Source organism: Papio anubis, chromosome 10, assembly GCF_008728515.1.
Source record: "Papio anubis isolate 15944 chromosome 10, Panubis1.0, whole genome shotgun sequence".
In the NCBI taxonomy this organism is placed as follows: Eukaryota; Metazoa; Chordata; class Mammalia; order Primates; family Cercopithecidae; genus Papio; species Papio anubis.
In genome coordinates, this window is record NC_044985.1 from 35,280,810 (window position 1) to 35,298,991 (window position 18,182).

General features: G+C 40.2%; 1 protein-coding gene across 7 annotated transcripts in view; it reads left to right on the forward strand.

The window, feature by feature from the left end:
• RIF1 (replication timing regulatory factor 1) overlaps positions 1 to 18,182 on the forward strand; it is a 70,208-nt gene that overhangs the window by 8,007 nt on the left and 44,019 nt on the right. For 6 of the 7 annotated variants that reach the window (XR_635416.4, XM_009182215.4, XM_003907471.5 and 3 more), the window contains 5 exons: positions 2,467 to 2,656; positions 5,242 to 5,334; positions 11,318 to 11,456; positions 15,391 to 15,542; positions 17,714 to 17,831. Coding sequence is in view for 6 of the 7 variants with exons in the window: in XM_009182215.4 (XP_009180479.2) it covers positions 2,467 to 2,656; positions 5,242 to 5,334; positions 11,318 to 11,456; positions 15,391 to 15,542; positions 17,714 to 17,831 (692 nt within the window). In the remaining variant the exon portion in view is untranslated. The remainder of the gene's footprint in view (positions 1 to 2,466; positions 2,657 to 5,241; positions 5,335 to 11,317; positions 11,457 to 15,390; positions 15,543 to 17,713; positions 17,832 to 18,182) is intronic. The other variant, XM_021923592.2, reaches the window with a different exon arrangement.

The window sequence follows — 18,182 nt, forward strand, 5'->3', positions numbered from 1 at the left end:
AGAGCCTACTATATACCTAGGCTGCATGGTACAACCTGTTGCTCCCAGGCTACAGACCTGTACAGTGTATTACTGTACTGGATGTTGTAGGCACTTCTAACACAATACTGTTTGTGTACCTAAACATAGAAAAGGTACAGTAAAAATATGATAAAAAAGATTAAAAAATGGTACACCTGTATCTGGCGCTTACCACGGATGGAGGTTTTAGGACTAAAGTTTCTTTGGGTGAGTCAGTGAAGGAGTGAGGAGGGAATGTGAAGGTCTGGGATGTTACTGTGCACTATTGTAGATTATTCATAAAGACTGTACACTTATGCTACACTAAATCTGTAAAAACATTTTAAAAATAAATTAGTCTCGGCCGGGCGCGGTGGCTCAAGCCTGTAATCCCAGCACTTTGGGAGGCCGAGGCGGGTGGATCACGAGGTCAGGAGATCGAGACCATCCTGGCTAACATGGTGAAACCCCGTCTCAAAAAAAAAAAAAAAAAAAAAAAAAAATAAATAAATAAATAAATAAATTAGTCTCTACTTTCTGTAACTTTTTTTGAGACAATCACACTGTTGTTCAGGCTGGAGTGTAGTGGGGTGATATCGGCGCTCTGCAACCTCCACCCCCCAGGTTCAAGTAATTCTTGTGCCTCAGCTTCCTGAGTAGCTGGGATTATAGGCGCCCGCCACCACGACCGGCTTATTTTTGTATTTTTAGCAGAAATGGGATTTTGCCATGTTGGCCAGGCTGGTGTTGAACTCCTGACCTCAGGTGATCCACCCACCTCAGCCCCCCAAAGTGCTGGGATTGCAGGTGTGAACCACTGTGCCTGGCCAGCCTATTGTAACTTTAGACTTTAAAGTTTTAAAACTTTTTGACTTTTGTAAGAATAATTAGCTTTCGCTGGGCACAGTGGCTCATGCCTGTAATCCCAGAACTTTGGGAGACCCAGATGGGCAGATTACCTGAGGTCAGCAGCGTGAGAGCAGCCTGGCCAACATGGTGAAACCCCATCTCTACTGAAAATACAAAATTAGCTGGGCGTGGTGATGTGTGCCTGTAATCTTCAGCTATATGGGAGACTGAGGCATGAGAATCACTTGCACCTAGGAGGCAGAGGTTGCAGTGCGCTGAGATCGTGCCACTGCACTCCAGCTTGGGTGACAGAGAGACTTGGTCTCAAAAAAAAAAAAAAAAAGAAGAATACTTAGCTTAAAACACAAACATACAATTGTACAAAATTATTTTCCCTCGTTAAATCCTTATTCTAGGAGCCTTAATTTTTAATTTATTTATTTATTTTTGACTTTCATAACTTTTTGGTTAACAACATAACACATCAGCCTAGGGCCTCTTGCAGGGTCAGGATCCTTATCAGTGTCTCCCACCACCACATCTTGTCATACTAAAACTTGTTCAAGGGCAATAACATGCATGGAGCTGTCATCTGTGGTTAATGCTGCCTTCTGGAGTATCTGCCGAAGGACCCTTCAAGGCTACTTTACAGTTAACTTTTTAAAAATAGAAGTAGGAGTAAACTCTAATAATAAAAATTATAGTGTGGTATATACATAAACCGGTAACATAGTCATTTAAAAAAAAAATTTTTTTTATTACTATTTTTTGTGTGTGTGACGGAGTCTTGCTCTGTCGCCAGGCTGGAACACAGTGGTGAGGTCTTGGCTCACTGCAACCTCTGCCTCTCGGATTTAAGCTATTCTGCCTCAGCCTCCCAAGTAGCTGGGATTACAAGCAAGTGCCACCACGCCCAGCTAAGTTTTGTATTTTTAGAAGAGACGGGGTTTCACCATGTTAGGATAGTCTCCATCTCCTGACCTCATGATCCCCCCGCCTCGGTCTCCCAAAGTGCTGAGATTACAGGTGTGAGCCACCGCACCTGGCCGGTCATTTCTTATCATTATCTTATAGTACAGTAATGTCCTGTATATAATTGTGCTGTACTTTTATGTGAATGAGAGTGCAGTAGATTTGTTGGTTTACACCATTGTTATCAGAAACATGAATAATGTATTGCACTGCAATGTTACAACAGCTACAATGTCACTAGGTGATAGGAACTTGTCAGGTCCCTTAAAATCTTACTGGACCACTATTGTGAATGTGCTGCGTTTTTAACCAAAACGTTTGTTTGTGGTGCATGACTATACCGTCCTTTTTATATCAGACCTGAGCATTATTGTGAGGTCCTAGAACCAGTACCCCAGGGATACTGAGGGGTGACTGTAATATTTCAATCTTAAGACAAGATTAGTTCTTTAAAAAAAATTTACAAAATTAATAATGTGCAAATTAGTAAAAATTGTATCTATTTCTTGTGTGCATATGCGTATTTGTATATATTCTAAAACAAATGGGCCGTACTGTGTATATTTCTGTGTGTCACATATTTACTGCTTGTTAAGACTTAAAACGTGACGTCACGCTAATTATTCGTTGATTTCTTTATTATAGGCTAATTGAACAAGCCCCAACTCAAATGGGAGAAGAGGCAGTGAGGTGGGCAAAACTGGTCATACCTTTAGTGGTTCATTCAGCACAAAAGGTACATTTGCGGGGAGCAACTGCTTTGGAGATGGGAATGCCATTATTGCTTCAGAAACAGCAAGAAATAGCATCTATTACAGAGCAACTTATGACTACTGTGAGTGTTCTTTTATGTAAGAATTTTCTGGATACTGCATCAGAAGGTTTTGCACTAAGCTTAAAATTCAGTCTGGGGGCCAGGTATAGTGGCTCTCACCTGTAGTCCCAATGCGGGAGGCTGGGAGGCTGAGGTGGGAGGATTGCTTGAGGCCAGGAGTTCCAGACCCATCTGGGCAACAGAGTGAGACCCATCTCCACAAAATATCTTAAAAATTGGCTGGGCGTGGTGGCATGCGCCTGTAGTCTCAGATGCTTGGGAGGCTAAGGCGGGAGGATTGCTTGACCAGAAATTTGAGGCTGCAGTGAGCTATGATCTCACCACTGCATTCTAGCCTGGCTGAGTGAGAGCCTGTCCCCACCCCCCAAAAAAAAATCTGGGCATATTGGTATAGTTGCACTATGATCTAGGATTTTAGCTTTGAATCACAACATTAAGAATTGCATAAGTTAGCATAGGCACCTTGCTTATTATATAGTAGTAAGGAGGGGAGCTATCTATTGTTACTAAAATCCAGACATTTTACTTCGTTCCCGATAAATAGGAAATAGGAATTGTATTGCTGAAAGAGGGAGAGCATTAACTGATTCACTCATGTTTGGGTTGTTACTGTATAATCCTAGGAGATACAAATTTAATGTACATAAACTTACCTAGTCTCTATAGTTTTCTAGTTATTACTTGCCACAGGTTTTAGGTTTTCTAACCATTGTTCTTGTAACATATTTACTGGGCATCTGATATATGTAGTGCTTTGTTGCAGGCGCTGTAAATATAGCAGTGAACAAAAGAGGCTTGATGGAGCTTATTTTCTTGTGGGAGAGATAATTAAGTACATAGTGTAGTAAGTGAAGAGCGCTAAGGAGAAGAGCAAGGACTGGAGAGTGCCGTGAGAAAGGAATGTAAGGTGGTTAGAGAAGGCAAAGGAAAGGACATTTGAACAGTGATTTGAAGGCAGAGGAGTTACCCATGTGGATAATGTAGAGTAACTTCATACCAGACAAGAGAACCATGAGGGCAAAAGGCCCGTCTCTAATGGTTGTGTACCTGGTTGGTGTTCTGGGAACACTGGGCAGTATGACAGTAGTGGAGTGAATTAGAGAGAGGAAAAGAGGGCCCAATCACATAGGACCATGGCGGGAACCATTGTAAAGATGGATTTTTTACTCTAGGTTACATGGAAAGCCATATTTGAAGGCCTTGTTTTATTTTTTGTTTTAAGAGACAAGGTCTCACTATATTAACCAAGCAGATCTTGAACTCCTGGGCTCAAGCAGTCCTCCCACTTTAGTCTCCCAAAGTTTTGGGATGACAGGCGTGAGCCACCACACCCAGCCCCTAAAACCTGGGCTTTTACTTGCTTAAAATGCAGAAGACTTCTTGGTAATGTTCAGTATGACAAAGTAACTTGAGTGTCTTCATAAATAGCTTTATTCTGATGAATTCATTTTTTAGTAACATATATATACATATAAATTTTTTTTTTTTTTTTTTGAGACAGTTTTGCGATTGTTGCCCAGGCTGGAGTGCAGTGACGCGGTCTCAGCTCACTGTAGTCTCCACCTCTTGGGTTCAGGTGATTCTCCTGCCTCAGCAGGAGTAGCTGGGATTATAGGCACCTGCCACCATGCCCGACTGATATTTGTATTTTTAGTAGAGATGGGGTTTCACCATATTGGCCAGGCTGGTCTCGAACTTTTGACCTTGTGATCTGCCTGCCTCAGCCTCCCAAAGTGCTGAGATTACAGGCGTGAGCCACCGTGCCTGACCATAAAATCCCTTTTGTAACCCATTTATCAAGCTTGCAACAAAGCATATTGAAATTCTTTATATAAATTTGAGCTAAAAATTATTTCACGTGTCTGTTGATTATGAAGCTATTAATGTATTTTTTCATTATTAGTGTGAAAATATTAATACAGTGCCATTTAAACTAGTTAATGATATGCATGCTGACATTTTTAGGGTAAAGTATATTGTTAGGAAAAAAGTTGGATTGATGGATGGTAGGATGGCCAGATAGGTGATAAGACCAACATAGTAAAGTGTTAATGATAGAATCTGGGTGTTTGTATTAGAGCATTTACTGTAAAAACTCCTTCACATTTGCTCTATGCTTCAGCTTTTCTTGTGGAGTTTTTTGGGAGGGGTAATTTTTTTTTTTTTTTTTTTTTGAGACAGTCTCTCTCTGTCACCCAGGCTGGAGTGCAGTGGCACGTTCTCTGCTTTCTGCACCCTCCGCCTCCTGGGTTCAAGCAATTCTCATGCCTTAGCCTCCCGAGTAGTAGGAATTACAGGCGCCTGCCACCACACCCAGCTAATTTTTGTATTTTTAGTAGAGATGGGGTTTCACTGTATTGGCCAGGCTGGTCTTGAACTCCTGACTTCAGGTGATCTGCCTGCCTTGGCCTCCCAAAGTGCTGGGATTACAGGCTTGACCCACCGCACCTGGCCTTGGGTGGGGTAATATTTTTATCATGGAGAAAACTGGTTGAATCAGTTTTTGAAAATTATTCCTAGACTTTGATATTGGATTTTTTTTTTTCAAAGAGTCTGTTTGGTAAATTAATTGCTTTTGTTTGCAGAAATTAATCTCAGAACTCCAGAAGCTATTTATGAGTAAAAATGAGACTTACGTGTTAAAATTATGGCCTTTGTTTGTCAAACTACTTGGAAGGGTAAGTGCCCAGTTAATGAACAGTCCACAATTTTTACATGCTGGACTCTTTCTTTTCTTACCTTTCTTTGTACACTTGATGCTCATTATTTCCTTTGTACAGCTGATGCTCATTATTTCATGCTTACTAAAATTCATTTGTAAATCTGAAATCAGTACTTGCATTGCTTTTGCCATCATTTGTAGACACCCAGGGTGGCAAAGAATTGGAGTCACAATGTGCGTGTTTCCAGCTGAGGTCAAGCAAAGTTACGCTCTGCCTTTTTGTTTTAGTTCTCATACCTTAAACAGGTGTCCTTTTTATAATTCCTGTAATGCCACATTTTTCACTTTTCTGTGCTTTTCCTGGTGGTTTACTGGTTAAATTTGGGACCCAAAGCCTGGGTCCAGATGCTGTCTAGTTTGTGTTCCTAAGCAAAGGAAGGCTGTGATATACCCAATGATGAAAATAAACTTTGTTCAGGCACGATTTATAGAGCTACTGGCTGTGAATTTGATGTTAGTGATTCAGTAATGTAAAATATCTTCTAATAGATAGATGTTAAACAGGTTATATATTGAACAGCTGACAAAAGTGTGTCCATAGACTCAAAGAAACCTAACTGTGTATTTCCCATGGGAGTGATTGCTCAGTATTTGCTAATTTAGTTTCCAGGCTATTTTATATAATAGAAAACCATAACTACTATAAATAATGAGCGAGAATCAACTGTATGTTCAATGATTAAGCAGGTTTTAGGTGGTAGGGGGTGTGCTGCTTTTATTGTGTTCTAACCATTTGTAAATGAAGAATTCAATGGCATTAAATCTATTCATAATGTTGTAAGCATCACCACTATCTATACCCAAAACTTGTGCATCATCCCCAACAAAAAATGTACCGATTAAGCAGTAAACTCCCTCTGCCCTCCTCCCCCACCCAGACATCACCCTTTTGTTCTACTTTCAGTCTCTACGAATTTGCTTATTCTAGGTACTTCATAAAAGTGAAATTATAACATATTTGCTCCTCTGTGTCTGGCTTATTTCACTAAGCATAAAGTTTTTTTATTTTTTTTGAGACAGAGTTTCACTCTTGTTGCCCAGGCTGGAGTGCAATGGTGTGATCTCAGCTCACTGCAACCTCTGCCTCGTGGGTTCAAGCAATTTTCCTGCCTCAGCCTCCTGAGTAGCTGGGACTACAGGCATGTGCCTCTATGCCCGGCAAATTTTTGTGTTTTTAGTAGAGACAGGAAGGATGATCTTGATCTCCTGACCTTGTGATCTGCCCACCTCGGCCTCCCAAAGTGCTGGGATTACAGGCATGTGCCACCGTGCCTGGCAGCATAAAGTTTTTAAGATTTATCCATGTCATAACATATATTAAAGTTGCATTCTTATGGCTGAGTGATTGTATATAACACATTTTGTGTATCTGTTGAGAGACATTTAGGTTGTTTCTACCTTTTGGCTATTGTGAATAATGTTGCTGTAAACACCAGTGTACAAATCTGTCAGAGTTACCGCTTTCAGTTTTTTGGGTATATATTTAAGAGTGGAATTGCTGGGTTATGTAGTAATTCTATGTTGAACTTTTTGAGAAAGCCTCAAACTCTTTCTTTTTTTGAGACAAGGTCTGGCTCTGTCTGTCACCCAGGCTGGAGTGCAGTGGCACAACCTCACTCACTTCAACCTGTCTCCCAGGCTCAAACCATCCTCCCACCTCAGCCTCCCGATTACTTGGGACTACCACCCTGCCCAGCTGAATTTTTTTTTTTCCATATTTTTTGTAGAGATGGGATTTTGCCATGCTGCTCAGGCTGGTTTCCAACTCAAGTGATCCGCTCGCCTCAGCCTCCAAAATTGCTGGATTACAGGCATGAGCCACTTGGACCAGCCAGCACCAAACTCTTCTGTAGCAGCTGCACCATTTTACATTCCCACCCGTAATGCACTAGGGTTCCACTTTCTTAACATCCTCACCAACACTTTTTATTTTCCTTTTTGTTTTTGATAGCCATTCTAGTGAATGTGAAGTGGGATTGATTTGGTATAGATTTGCATTTCTCTGATTACTAGTGATGTTGAACATCTTTTCACTTGGTTCTTGGCTGTTTTAATTGTCTGTGGAGAAATGTCTAAGTCCTTGGTCCATTTTTGAGTAGGTTTGAATTTTTGTTGAGTTGTAGTTCTTTATATGTTTTTGATATTCATCCCGTATCAGTTATGTGATTTGCAAATATTTGTTTCCATTCTATAGGTTCTCTTTTGCTTTCTTGGTAATATCCATTGCACAGTTTTTAATTTTGGCATATTATGTATATTTTTTGTTATTGCTCGTACTTGACTTCATATTCATGAAATTGTTGCAAAATCCAATGTCATTTTTGTTTCCCAATGCGTTCTTGTAAGAATTTTCCAGTTTTAGATCTTGAATATAGATCTTTGAACCATTTTGAGTGAATATTTGGATATGGTGTAAGGTGAGAGTCCAGGTTCATCCTTTTGCGTGTAGATGTTCAGATTCCTCAGTACCATTTATTGAAAAGGTTGTTTTTATTAAATCCTTTTGGTACCCCCTTTTTTTTTTTGTTTTTTGAGACAGTCTTACTCTGTTGCCAAGGCTGCAGTGCAGTGGCATGATCTCGGCTCAGTGCAACCTCTGCCTCCTGGGTTCAAGCAATTCTGCCTCAGTCTCCCAGGTAGCTGGGATTACAGGTGCCCACCACCTTGCTCGGCTAATTTTTTTTCTTTTTTGTATTTTTATTAGAGATGGGGTTTTACCACATTGGCCAGGCTGGTCTCGAACTCCTGAGCTCAAGAGATCCACCCACCTCGACCTCCCAAAGTGCTGGGATTACAGGCATGCGCCACCGCACCTGGCCTTTGGTGGCCTTTTGAAAATAGTTGAACACAGGTGCAAAGATTTATATCCAAGCTCAGTATTCTGTGCTGTTAGTGTGTATGGCTGTCCTTATGCAGTTACCGTATGTATTAATTACTGTAGCTTTATACTACGTTTGGAAGTCAGTCAGTATGAGTTGTCTGGTTTTCTTATTTTTCAGGATTGTTTTGGCTTTTTAATTTAAAAAAAATTTTTTTTTTTTTTTGAGCTGGAGACTCTCCCTGTAGCCCAGACTGGAGTGCAGTGGCGTGATCTCAGCTCACTGCAACCTCCGCCTCCTGGGTTCAAGTGATTTTCCTGCCTCAGCCTCCTGAGTAGCTGGGACTGCAGTTGCACACCACCACGCCTGGCTGAAGTTTTGTATTTTTAGTAGAGATGGTGTTTCACCATATCGGCCAGGCTGGTCTCGAACTCCTGACCTTGTAATCTGCCCGCCTTGGCCTCCCAAAGTGTTGGGATTACTCGTGTGAGCCACCACGCTGGCTGTTTTGGCTTTTTGAGGCTCTTTGCAATTCTGTGTTAATTTGACGATAGACTTCTTTATCTGTGAAAAAGACAGTTGAAATCATGGTAGGGATTGTGATGAATCTGCGTATAATGCCTTGAGTAGTTAGCATTTCATTGATGTTAAGTCTTTCTACCAATGAGCAGATGTCTTTCCATTTGTTTAGGCTTTTTTTTTTTTTTTGAGACAGAGTCTTTCTGGCTATAGTGCTGTGGCGCAGTCTTGGCTCACTGTAACCTCAGCCTCCTGGGTTCAAGTGATTCTCCTGCCTTGGCCTCCCGAGTAGCTGGGATTATAGGCGCCTGCCACCATGCCTGACTCGTTTTTGTATTTTTAGTAGAGACGGGATTTTACCACGTTGGCCAGGCTGGTCTCAAACTCATGACCTAAAGCAGTCCACCCGCCTTGGCCTCCCAGAGTGCTGGAATTACAGGAGTCAGCCACTGTGCCAGGCCTAGGTCTTTAGTTTCTTTCAGCAGTGCTTTGTAGTTTTCATCTTGTGTCTAACTTCTTGGGCTAGATCTGTTACGAAGTATTTCCTTTAGCTCTTGTAGCTAACTTGTATGTTTTTTGTTTTCTAATCCATTTTTTATTTTATTTTATTTTTTATTTTATTTTATTTTATTTTTTTTGAGACAGAGTCTCGCTCTGTCGCCCCGGCTGGAGTGCAGTGGCGTGATCTCGGCTCACTGCAAGCTCCGCCTCCTGGGTTCACGCCGTTTGCCTGCCTCAGCCTCCCGAGTTGCTGGGACTATAGGCACCTGCCACGCCCAGCTAATTTTTTGTATTTTTAGTAGAGACGGGGTTTCACCGTGTTAGCCAGGATGGTCTCGATCTCCTGACCTCATGATCCGCCCGTCTCGGCCTCCCAAAGTGCTGGGATTACAGGTGTGAGCCACCGCGCCCTGCCTTCCATTTTTTTTTTTTTGTTACTGGTTTATAGTGTGTTAAGATTATATGTGGTTTATAGCCTGTTAGGAGCATTAGTGTTTATGTAATTTTTTATTTGTGATGCATTACTTGTCATTTTTCCATTTTGTACTTTATTTTCGTTTTTTTCTTCTTTTTGAGACAGAGTTTCACGCTTGTTGCCCAGGCTGGAGTGCAAGCATGATCTCAGCTCACTGCAACCTCGGCCTCCTGGGTTCAAGTGATTCTCCTGTCTTAGCCTGCGGAGTAGCTGGGATTACAGGCATGTGCCACCACGCCTGGCTGATTTTTGTGTTTTTAGTAGAAAAGGGATTTCTCCATATTGGCCAGACTGGTCTCAAACTCCCGACCTTAGGTGATCCACCTGCCTTGACCTCCCAAAGTGCTAGGATTACAGGTGTGAGCCACCGTGCCTGGCCTATTTTTTTTTTCCTCCTGAGCTCATATTTTTCTTTTGGTTTAATAGTTTTCTCATTTAAATCTTACATAATATTTGGAAGTAATTCAGAAGCTATCCGGTTTTCTGCTGGCTGTGGTGGCTCACGTCTGTAATCCCAGCACTTTGGGAGGCTGAGGCAGGTGGGTCATTTGAGGTCAGGAGTTAGATACCAGCCTGGCCAGCATGGCAAAACCTTATCTCTACTAAAAATATAAAAATTAGACTGGTCCTGGTGGCTCACTCCTGTAATCCCAGCACTTTGGGAAGCCGAGGTGGACGGATCACCCTGAGTTCCAGAGATCGAGACCAGCCTGGCCAGCATGGTGAAACCCTGCCTCAACTAAAAATACAATAATTAGCTAGGCATGGTGGCATGCACCTGTAATCCCAGCTACTTGGGAGGCTGAGGCAGGAGAATCACTTAAACCTAGGAGGCAGAGGTTGCAGTGAGCTGAGATCCAGCCATTGCACTCCAGCCTGGGTAACAGAGCCAGACTCCCATTGCAAACAAAACAAAACAAAAATTGGCTGGGCGTGGTAGTATTAGCCAGTAATCCCAGCTACTTGGGAGGCTGAGACAGGAGAATCACTTGAACCCAGGAGACTGCAGTGAGCCGAAATAGCACCACTGCACTGTAGCCTGGGCGACAGAGTGAGACTCCCTCTCAGAAAAAAGAAACCTTATTCAGTTTTCTTGATTTTTATCTCACTTTTACTATTTTTGATTAGCAGATACTACTGTTTTTTAAAAATGTTTCTTTTACAGCCATGAAATTAGATGTTTCCTTAATTTTCCTTTCAGTTTGTTTGAAAGGTTATTTTTATTATTTTCAGGGTTCAACACCTTTTTTCTCTAATTCTTTAATATAAACGTATATTTTGTTTGGTATTGCTTTGATAAAGTTTGGGATTTATCTACTCTCCTAATTTTCTCTAATGTTTTAGAAGTGTTCTGTGTTACGCATTATCTGCTTCTTCAAACTTTATATATTTTTTGGTCTTGAGTTTGGAATGTGTGTTTAAAGTTTATTTTCTTAAATTCCTAAGACTTTTAACATATCTAACATTTAACACATCTCTTTATGTTTGTGAATAATTTATCTTTTGTCTCCCCATTAGATTATGAAGTCCTAAGAGCATCTATTAAGTGAATGAATAAAGGAATGATAGCAATTATTCTGTTTCATGCAGATAAATAACTTCTTAATGATTTTTCCCTTTTTTAGACCTTGCATCGAAGTGGGAGTTTCATCAATTCTCTGTTGCAACTAGAAGAACTTGGATTTCGTAGTGGAGCACCCATGATTAAAAAAATAGCTTTTATTGCTTGGAAGAGTTTAATAGATAATTTTGCTTTGAATCCAGGTAATATTTTAACAATTTTGATTTTCTATGAATTCATTTTGCTTAAAGCAAGACAAATGAAATTTTTCTGTTTTTTTGGATTTTAAGTTGAAATTAAGCTACTACTGAATTATTTTCATTTTAAGGGAACAGTAATAAATTTGTACTGAAAATAGAATTCACATACTAGGCATCGAAAATCACAAATATAAAATCTGTTTTACAGTATTTCAAAAACTGAACAAAGTGGAAAATAACTGTTTGTGGCTTCCTTTATTTATTTTATTTTATTTTTTATATTTTATGTTATGTTATCCTATCCTATCTTATCTTATCCCATCTTATCTTATCTTATCTTATCTTATCTTATCTTATCTTATCGAGACAGAGTGTCACTCTTGCCCAGGCTGGAGTGCAGTGGTGGGATCTTGGCTCCCTGCAACCCACGCCTCCCAGGTTCAAGCGATTCTCCTGCCTCAGCCTCCCGAGTAGCTGGGATTACAGATGCCTACCACCATACCCAGCTAATATTTGTATTTTTAGTAGAGACAGGGTTTCACTATGTTGGCCAGGCTGGTCTCGAACTCCTGAACTCAAGTGATCCACCCGCCTTGGCCTCCCAAATGCTGGGATTACAGGTGTGAGCCACCGCACCCAGCCTATTTGTGACTTTCTTACATGTTAGCTCTGAATTGAGTGCTTTATGTATATTTTATTTAATCATCACAATAGACCTGAGATGTAATTATTAATCACTATTTTAGAGAGATTGAGTAATTTTCCAGAGGTCACATAACCAGTAGATGATAGGAAACAGTTGTGATTTCCATGGAATAAAAATATCAGTGATTGATGGCCTTATTTCTTTCAGGATTTCTAAAAGAGTACCTAATAGTGGTTGAATATTGATATTTGGAAGTCATTCTTTTTGATTTACTACTTTTAACCTTACCTTCTTATTGTCCAGTGGAGTTTTATGATAATATATTCACAAGAAAGAATATTTAGCCCAAAACTGGGTTAGTATGAGTACTTAACTAGGTGGTAGTTAATCTTAGTTTTAATTAATACTGTGCGTTTACAAGAACTGCTAAGTAATGTGGACTTGTTATCCTGTATTTTTCCTGCCAAAGACCATTATTTATCTCATTTTTTCCTCCTTTTAATATGTTTTGTATTGTGATTATTTGCATTAACTGTAATTACATTTTTTGTTGTTGAGACAGAGTCGGAGTCTCGCTCTGTCGCCCAGGCTGGAGTGCAGTGATGCAATCTCAGCTCACTGCAAGCTCCGCCTCCCGGGTTCAGGCCATTCTCCTGCCTCAGCCTCCCAAGTATCTGGGACTACAGGCGCCCGCCACCATGCCTGGCTAATTTTTTGTATTTTTAATAGAGACAGGATTTCACGTGTTAGCCAGGATGGTCTTCATCTCCTTACCTTGTGATCCGCCTGCTTCAGTCTCCCAAAGTGCTGGGATTACAGGCAAGAGCCACTGCTCCTAGCCCTTTAATTACTTTTATTTAAAATACTGGTACATACATTTTGGGGGTATAGGTTTTTTTTTTTTTTTTCTTTTTTCTCTCTTAGGGTCTTACCCTTCACCCAGGCTGGAGTGCAGTGGCATGATCATGGCTGACTGCAGCCTTGACCTCCTGGGCTCTAGTGATCCACCTCAGCCCCTGAGGTAGCTGGGACTACAGGTGTGTGCCACCATGTCTGGCTAGTTTTTGTATCTTTTGTAGAGGCGGGATTTGACCATGTTGCTCAGGCTACTCTCAAACTCCTGGACTCAAGTGATCTACCTACCTCAGCCTTCCAAAGTGTTAGGATTGCAGGTGTGAGCCACTGTGCTCAGTCTACTATAATTTTTAATTGAAATTGTAGCTTATTTTTATGTTTATGAGCTGGCATGTATTTGGGTCTAACTGTAAACCCAGAAGTAATGTTTGGGACTACAGTTTTTCGGAATTAAGTTAAAGCATAAAATAAGAGTAGTTTAAAGAGGGTAAGTTAAAAATAAGTTCAGAGCTAGGGAATCCACGACTAATACTGTGGATCCAGGAAGTCATCAAGGAATCAGATGACTGCTTTTGCTCTGCCATCTTCGATTTGTCTTAGTTGCAGACAGGAAGGAGGGAAGGTAGAACAGGAAAGACTTCTTCACAGCTGAGTCACCTATACCTAGAAATAACCTTCTAAAAATCTTATATACATATCCACTTAAATTTTACTGGGTAGAATGGCTCAATGGCCGACTAGAAAAAGTAGTCAAAAACTGGGCATCCATCACTGTCCTGTGTAAAATCAGATTTTGTAATTAAAGGAGATTGGTTTATTGCATGGTAATTAATCTCTGCTATTGTAGAGATATTATTATGGAGCTCTTCTCATAAATAGAATAGAGGCCAGGCGTGGTGGCTCACGCCTGTAATCCCAGCACTTTGAGAGGTGGGCGGATCACCTGAGTTCTCAAATTAGAGAGCAGCCTGACCAACATGGAGAAACCCCGTCTCTACTAAAAATACAAAATTGGCCGGACATGGTGGCACATGCCTGTAATCCCAGCTACTTGGGAGGCTGAGGCAGGAGAATCGCTTGAACCCTAGAGGAGGAGGCTGCAGTGAGCCGAGATGGCGCCATTGCACTCCAGGCTGGGCAACAAGAGTGAAACTCCGTCTCTGAATGAATGAATAAATGAACGAACGAAAAGAATAGGGGCCCCCAAAAAGTAAGTGTCTTGGACTGGATAACTTGTTCATACAGTGATCTGCCTTTATTTTCTTATAGAACTGTTAATTGAAATAGCTAAATGGCAGAGTAGTTGTAACAGACATTGTTGAGTGCCATTCTACCAAATACATGGCCTGACTGAGTCCTTTCCAAGTCTGTTTGTTTGTTTGTTTGTTTATTCGGGACGGAGTCTCACTCTGTTGCCCAGCCTGGAGTGCAGTGTCACGATCTCAGCTTACTGCAACCTCTGCCTCCTGGGTTCAAGCGATTCTCCTGCCTTAGCCTCCTGAGTAGCTGGTATTACAGGCGCCCAATGCAACACCCATCTAACCTTTGTGTAATTTTAGTAGAGACAGGATTTCACCATGTTGGCCAGGCTGGTTTCAAACTCCTGACCTCAAGTGACCTGCCCTCCTCATCCTCCCAAAGTGCTAGGATTATAGGCGTGAGCCACCATGCCCAACCCTTTTAAGGTCTTTTCGACAAGTTATTTTAGCACAGACTATGTCTTAATTTTTCATATCCCCAGTCTTACTCATTTGGCATAAATGTTTTGTCTGAAGATTGGATTTAATTTCTATGCTGAATTTTAACAATATGATTATTGTTAAGATAGGGCAGTCCTGAATCTGAATCTGTTTAGATTTCAAAAATGTATTCAATCAGTGGCCCCAGTAGTAATGATTTTTGATGAAATATATTAATAATTGATTTTTAAAATGATAGCCTTTTTTGACATAATGTAAACATGCTTCCGTTTCTTTGTCAAATGGGGATAATGAGAATGCTAAAGCAGCTAGGACAGTATTTCTCAAAGTTTTGGCATTTTATGCTGGATGATTTGTTTTTCAGGACTGTCCTGTGTGTTGAAGTTTAGTAGTGTCCCTAGTACTCTACCCATAAGATGTCAGTAGCATCCCCTCATTTGTAACCAACCTAAAGTATTTCCTGGTGGGAAATTGCCCCTGGCACACAGTATCTAATAAATACTACTTATTTGTTTTAAAATACATTTTTGCCTTATTTAGTGTCTTTGGTTCAGTGGTACTACAGTTTATGAAAATGCAAGTTTTGGGTAGAGCAAGGACATCCTGGGGATTTATTTTTTTAAAAAGTATTTTAAAATCTGTTCTCTTGCTGTGATAAAAGACTGTTGCATAGCTAATGTTGGAGTTAATCTTTAGCTTGGACGTCTCTTTACCTGTGTGCTTATTTTCTTTTAAGATATACTATGTAGTGCAAAAAGACTCAAGTTGTTAATGCAGCCTTTGAGTTCAATCCACGTGAGAACAGAAACTCTAGCATTAACAAAACTAGAAGTCTGGTGGTATTTACTGATGAGACTTGGACCTCATCTTCCTGCTAATTTTGAACAGGTAACATTACAAGTGTTGACTATAGCACTTTATGTTTTTGTTAATGTGTTCTTAAGTTCTTACCAATGTACTCTTTTAGTGTTATTTTTGCTATTTGTTAGCAGACTAGAACATATAAAAGATCTTCCACTTGACTGGCAGAGAACTTAAATTCATTTCCCACAGGGATGTTGTTCAATTGCTTGAATGGAGCCTCTTTACCTGAAATGTTTTTATTTATTATTTATTTATTTATTTATTTTGAGACAGAGTCTTGTTCTGTTGCCCAGGCTGGAGTGCAGTGGCACGATCTCGGCTCACTGCAATCTCCATCTCCTGGGTTCAAGTGATTCTCCTGCATCAGCCTCCCGAGTAGCTGGGACTACAGGCACACGACTACACCTGGCTGATTTTTTGTATTTTTAGTATAGACAGGGTTTCACCATGGAGGCCAGGCTGGTCTCACACTCCTGGCCTCAAATGATCCGCCTGCCCCAGCCTCCCCAAGTGCTGGCTTACAGGCATGAGCCATCGCGCCTGGCCCTGAAATGTTTTTAAATCAGCAAGTAATCAAATACTCATTCTTACTCTTCAAGCATTATGATTTTAAAAAGAGGCTTTTTTTCCCTAGAGGATTTGGAATATAATTGAGAAGAAAACCAGCATCAGTGAAATAGAAATCAGCCGGGCATGGTGGCTCACACCTGTAATCCTAGCACTTTGGGAGGCAGTGGCCGGTGGATTGCCTGAGCTCAGGAGTTCGAGACCAGCCTGGGTAACATGTTGAAACCCCATGTCTACTAAAATACAAAAAATTAGCTGGGTATGGTGGCATGTACCTGAAGTCTCAGCTACTCGGGAGGCTGAGGAGAATTGCTTGAACCCAGGAGTTGGAGGTTGCAGTGAGCTAAGATCATGCCACTGCACTCCAGCCCAGGCAACGGAGTGAGACTCCATCTCAAAAAAAAAAAAAAAAGAGAGAGAGAGAAATCAAGTGCTACACTGGGTAGTTATTTTTTGTTCCTCTGTTTTCTAGGCTGCATAGTGATAACCAGTGATTTAATCCTATTTGTAGGTTCTTTTTAATTGTTACGCAGTGATTTTATGAATTCTTCAGGATTTGCATATCCTTACTAGTATTTAGACATAAAGTTTAATCTTACCTAAACCTTTTGGGTTTTTTGCAATTATTTCCATCCTTGGTTTTTGGATTTTTTTTTTTTTTTTTTTTTGAGATGGAGTCTTGCTCTGTCACCCAGGCTGGAGTGCAGTGACGCAATCTCGGCTCACTGCAAGCTCCACCTCCCGGGTTCACGCCATTCTGCTGCCTCAGCCTCCAGAATAGCTGGGACTACAGGCACCCACCACCACACCCGGCTAATTCTTTGTATTTTTAGTAGAGACAGGGTTTTATTGTGTTAGCCAGGATGGTCTCGATCTCCTGACTTTGTGGTCCACCTGCCTCGGCTCCCAAAATGCTGGGATTACAGGCGTGAGCCATGGCACCTGGCCTGGTTTTTGAATTTTTTTTACAGTTAAAAGGAGCAGCTCTGCTAACATCTTTCTCATTTCTTCACTTATTTTGGATTTTGGGAGTATATTTTACTTATGCATCTATAGTCCTTATGTTTTATGTAAATAGCTGCATAGCAGGGAATGCATTCTTGGAAAGGAGGACTTAAGCCATTTTTATTCAGTTCTTAATTTTTTAATATATTAAGAGTTTTAAATTTTATATAACATGAAGTAATTGAAGATGGGTATTGTCAATAATGTAATTTGGATCATAATGAATTTTCCAAATTCTACCATTTTAAGGGTCCAATAGGCTAATTATTTGCATTTGTCCAATACATTAATTGGAATAATTTATTTGGTAACTACAGGTGACTGGTACTAGGATGATGTTCCAGAGTTTTAAAAAGTTTAAATTAGTCTATCAATAATGTATACAATTCAGATGTTTATGTATATAAACAAATTTAGGTAACACACATTTAGGGCAAATACAATTGTAATAAAATGTTCATATTTTTTCCAAATTTCATTTTTTAGCCTGTTTGTGCATGGAAACAATCTGTAAAATGGAATATATTAAGGCTCCATTTAATGAAATTTATATTATGTGAGGCTTTTAGAAACTGTGACAGATGTATAGTTTATAGATCGATGTTTTCTCTTTTACGCCATAGGTTTGTGTGCCTCTGATTCAAAGTACAATAAGCATTGATTCTAATGCCTCACCTCAAGGCAATTCGTGTCATGTAGCTACATCTCCAGGTTTAAATCCTATGACTCCTGTACACAAAGGTAAGAGGTAGATATTGTTGGTTTTTGCTTTTTTAATCAGGCTTTGTTGACCTAGAACCATAGTTTTGAAGTAGGAAAATAAAACAAGCTTTGAGAGGTTTTACTCAGTGTTTTTCATATGAAATGAAGCACTTCATAATTTTTAGATTCGTTACCAAAAAATCCATTATGTCTTCCTGTTTTTTTTGTTTTGTTTTGTTTTTATGTTACTGAGTACTGTTGTAAGCACGTAGTTGTGGTTAGAAAAGACAGATGTATTTTCAGTACATTATATGAGGTACATTACAAAAAAAGCCTCAGAGCAATTAACATGAAAGTCTGTTGGTTTTAGAACCAGAATCTTAGCGCTAT